The 3,363-nt window shown below is 48.2% G+C and overlaps 1 protein-coding gene and 1 non-coding gene across 2 annotated transcripts; one reads left to right on the top strand and one right to left on the bottom strand.

Moving 5' to 3' along the window:
* Positions 1-822: 822 nt before the first annotated feature.
* On the bottom strand, positions 823-904 carry Pmar_PMAR004237. Its single transcript has one exon. It is a non-coding gene; the product is annotated as a tRNA-Ser (tRNA).
* A 1,760-nt stretch (positions 905-2,664) lies between these two features.
* On the top strand, positions 2,665-3,187 carry Pmar_PMAR004236 (peptidyl-prolyl cis-trans isomerase, putative; the record flags this gene model as incomplete). Its single annotated transcript, XM_002787888.1, has 3 exons — positions 2,665-2,748; positions 2,800-2,989; positions 3,078-3,187. The coding sequence occupies 3 exons, from the start codon at positions 2,665-2,667 to the stop codon at positions 3,185-3,187; spliced, it is 384 nt and encodes a 127-aa protein (XP_002787934.1).
* Positions 3,188-3,363: the final 176 nt, after the last annotated feature.

The raw sequence follows: 3,363 nt of genomic DNA, 5'->3' as shown, positions 1-3,363 counted from the left end.
AAAAATAGATATCGACCAGTATCTTGCCTTACTGTTAGAGTTCCATCGCAACGGTATTCACTTCGTGAACGTCTCGGATCCCTCAGCGACCAACAAGGCCAGCACCGATATTTTCTCTATGGAAGTTGACTCCTGAGTTCTACCGCTTCACGTACCAGCCTGTAACGTATCTTCCATTTTTTTCTCAGCTGTTGTGTTATTAGTGGGCTGTTCGATTGCCCTAGTATAGTAAACGAGCTCCGGTAGCCAGTCCTGATGGCGAAAAGTGCTGTGGATCACATAGTGGCTTCCTGACGACAAAGTGATAGGTTAAACTCATTACGTGAGGGACTCCAATGACTCTCAAGTCATCGAGGGTGACCACTCTCGCTGAGGCTTCAACCAGGGAATTGATATAATGATTCCACATTGCTGTTCGAGGCCTGCTGCATTAACTTGCAACTAGAGGGGCGGTTGTGCTGCCGCAGTACCGACAGTTAAGGATGGCTCCTCTGAGATGAGTCCTCTCGTCGTGCAAGATTGTCTTTTACATCATTACCATCCGTGGTCGAGAATTCACTCTGGTCGGCACCAGATCAGCGCTAGTGTGGCCAGCACTACAGGTCGCACTGTAGTGTGTGTCATAAGTGTATAACGCTTGGATTCCCAGTTCAACAGGCACTGTGAGTCTGAAGGCAACGATTATCGCTGTGAAGTGTCGTGACGCTGTCCGAGGGGAATTGCTCTCATGCAACATGCATGTCTGTGTGGTATACTCTTCTCTCATCTCGTTTTGGCTGTGATGGCAAGGTCATTAAATTAATGACATTAATGAACGGAAAACGACAGCGGCAGGATTCGAACCTGCGCAGGCAGAGCCTAGTGGATTTCGAGTCCACCTCCTTAACCACTCGGACACGCTGTCGATGTCTTCAGTGATTTCACTGAAGGTCAGCACCTGAAAATACCTGAACAAGGAATGATCGGAGGTGGCCTTCTACCCATGAACCTATTATAGATGTCGTGCCAAGCGATCTCATATGTCCTCAGCGTTACTGTCCATCCAGTTTAGTGGGAAATCCCATGCACAGAGGAGTGGGACAGGCAGACGAGAATGATACGGGCAGGAGTGGCTATAAAACTTGTGGTTTCTATGAAACCGTAGCCCAGGCAGGTTATAACCCTTAAACTGGAACCCGGGCGAGCGCTAACTCCACTGCTTGGTGGGTTTGTTCAACAAACTTTGTTGTAGTGGATTGTAACAATTCTGGTGACGAAGAATACTTCCATTCAACATTCAGGGCCGTGGGGATCGTCGTGGACGAATCCAAGTAAAAGGGGGCCATCATGGTCCCCTTTTACGCCCTACAAGCAGCCCGGCCCCTTTTACATGGCCCGGTCATGGCCGCTTTCAATCGCGGAGTAATTTGCATCAGCCAGGTGAGCCTGCCCGTTAACTGCTCCACCTGAGATACCGCTACCCGTCTACACGGTAGACTCTACCGGGGGCAGAGACGAAGGAGTCCAACTGTTTCAAGAGAGCGAGACGTTTCTTCTGAGCCTCAGGACCTGAGGCACACGCACTGAGCGAGACTTTAGATCTCACTCGAATCCCAGATTATGAGGTGTGCATGATACACGAGCTGTGGGGTGGTGGATTATACCTCATCCAACCACTCAGTTGCGATATGTTACTTGATCACTTCGTTGTATGTCTTTTCTCAGCCTTTTGTTTATTAGCCTTCCACAATGCCCAAACGTTGGTCCTCCAACAACTTCTACAACTACAACAACCATCAAGCCCGACGCCAACGACGCAACAGCTGGCGTCGCAACAGCCAAGGCCAGGGCGGACTCAATGAGAGTCTGCTAATGGCCTTTGCTGGCTACAACCGGACTCTTCTACGCGAAGTAGCCTGGTCTACTCCTACTGCCAGTTTTACTACTATGGCTAGTCCTACTACTACTACTACGCCCAGTTCTACTATTACGGCCAGTCCTACTACTACAGTGAGTCCTACTATTACCAGTTCCATTTTTTCGAGAGTTAGCCCATCCATAGTAGTCGTGGGACCTTCTCCTTGGATACCATTTCCTCCAAGAACGCCACTTGTTTTGTTTATGATAGGGGCTACCATACTGCCAATGGGAGTGGTTGTAGTAGCCTTGGTTGTAGTCGGAGTTAGCATAGACTCGTTCACCAGCAGCAGAGTCTCCGTTGGACTCCGTCTCCTTGACGCCATCAGAGCCAGTACAGAGGATGTAAGTTACATCATGTAACAATGAACTGATTAACGTTTAACTGATGAGAGTCACGACGTGACATCGGTACTATCTACCGACTGGTCGGGTTACCAACATATATGTTTCATCAGCATGTTAGGGGTAATATTGAGCCGTCGGGATGCCGTTCGGCCGTCCAGCAGCATCGATATTTGATTACTTCATCGAGTCATTGATGATTCTGTTACAGTTGTTGGTGCTTGAAACCTACTAGCCGACTAGCAAGCTAGAGGATCCCGCGATCCAGGAGATCTTGAATTCAATTACCCTTCGTCTCTCTGTCCGAGGCCTTGCGTTACCTAGTTTCAGTGCCAGGATTCCACCCGCTCTCACAACATTTTCAGTTGTCAACGGAATCTGTCAATTGAAGTCGATGATCTTTCTGCAGGCTTGTTCCACGTTATGTCTGTTCTCCTCGACACTACTGTAGGAGAGATAGTAGTAGACTTGGAGGTTAAGAAGGCGCCCAAGACTTGTGAGAACTTTGTACTAATGGGGCTGGAGAGTTCAAGGGGAATGCTATGGGTGATTTCTTAGGTCAAATTATGCAAGCTGAAAGCCTACAACAATGCACTCATCCATACTGTACAAGCGGATTTTATATGCGAAATCGGTGACCCGGGGGATAATACATGTGCAGCCTATCGATTGGCGAAGATGAACGGAAAAGAGGCACCGAAATTCGTGGACGATGAAATTAGGCCAGATTTGAAACACGATAGGATTGGTAATAATAGGAAATGCGGGGTGTTGGTAACAGTGAAATGGAAACAGTGTTTTTCTACTCCATCGGGTTGTATCCTTCGCCGTTGAAGGTACCGTGGCTATGGCATCGACTGGTCCTGGTGAAAATGGCATGCAGTTTTACATCACTTTGAGAGATGATGTTTCCTATCTTAATGGTAAACATTCCATTTTCGGGTAAGTTCCTATCGTTGGTGATCTCCGAAATATCCGGCATGCTGGAGGTACGTTCCTGAGGGTGACGGGGATGACGTACTTCGGAAGATCAACGAGGTGTTTGTTGACGAGGAGAACCATCCTTACAATCCGATCCGCATCAAACATACCGCGGTAGTGTAGGAGAGTTCTCCTATCGCA

This window comes from Perkinsus marinus, assembly GCF_000006405.1.
Source record: "Perkinsus marinus ATCC 50983 genomic scaffold scf_1104296929316, whole genome shotgun sequence".
Lineage (NCBI taxonomy): Eukaryota > Perkinsozoa > Perkinsida > Perkinsidae > Perkinsus > Perkinsus marinus.
Note: the sequence above shows the minus strand (reverse complement) of the source record. Positions and strands in the feature narration are given on the sequence as shown.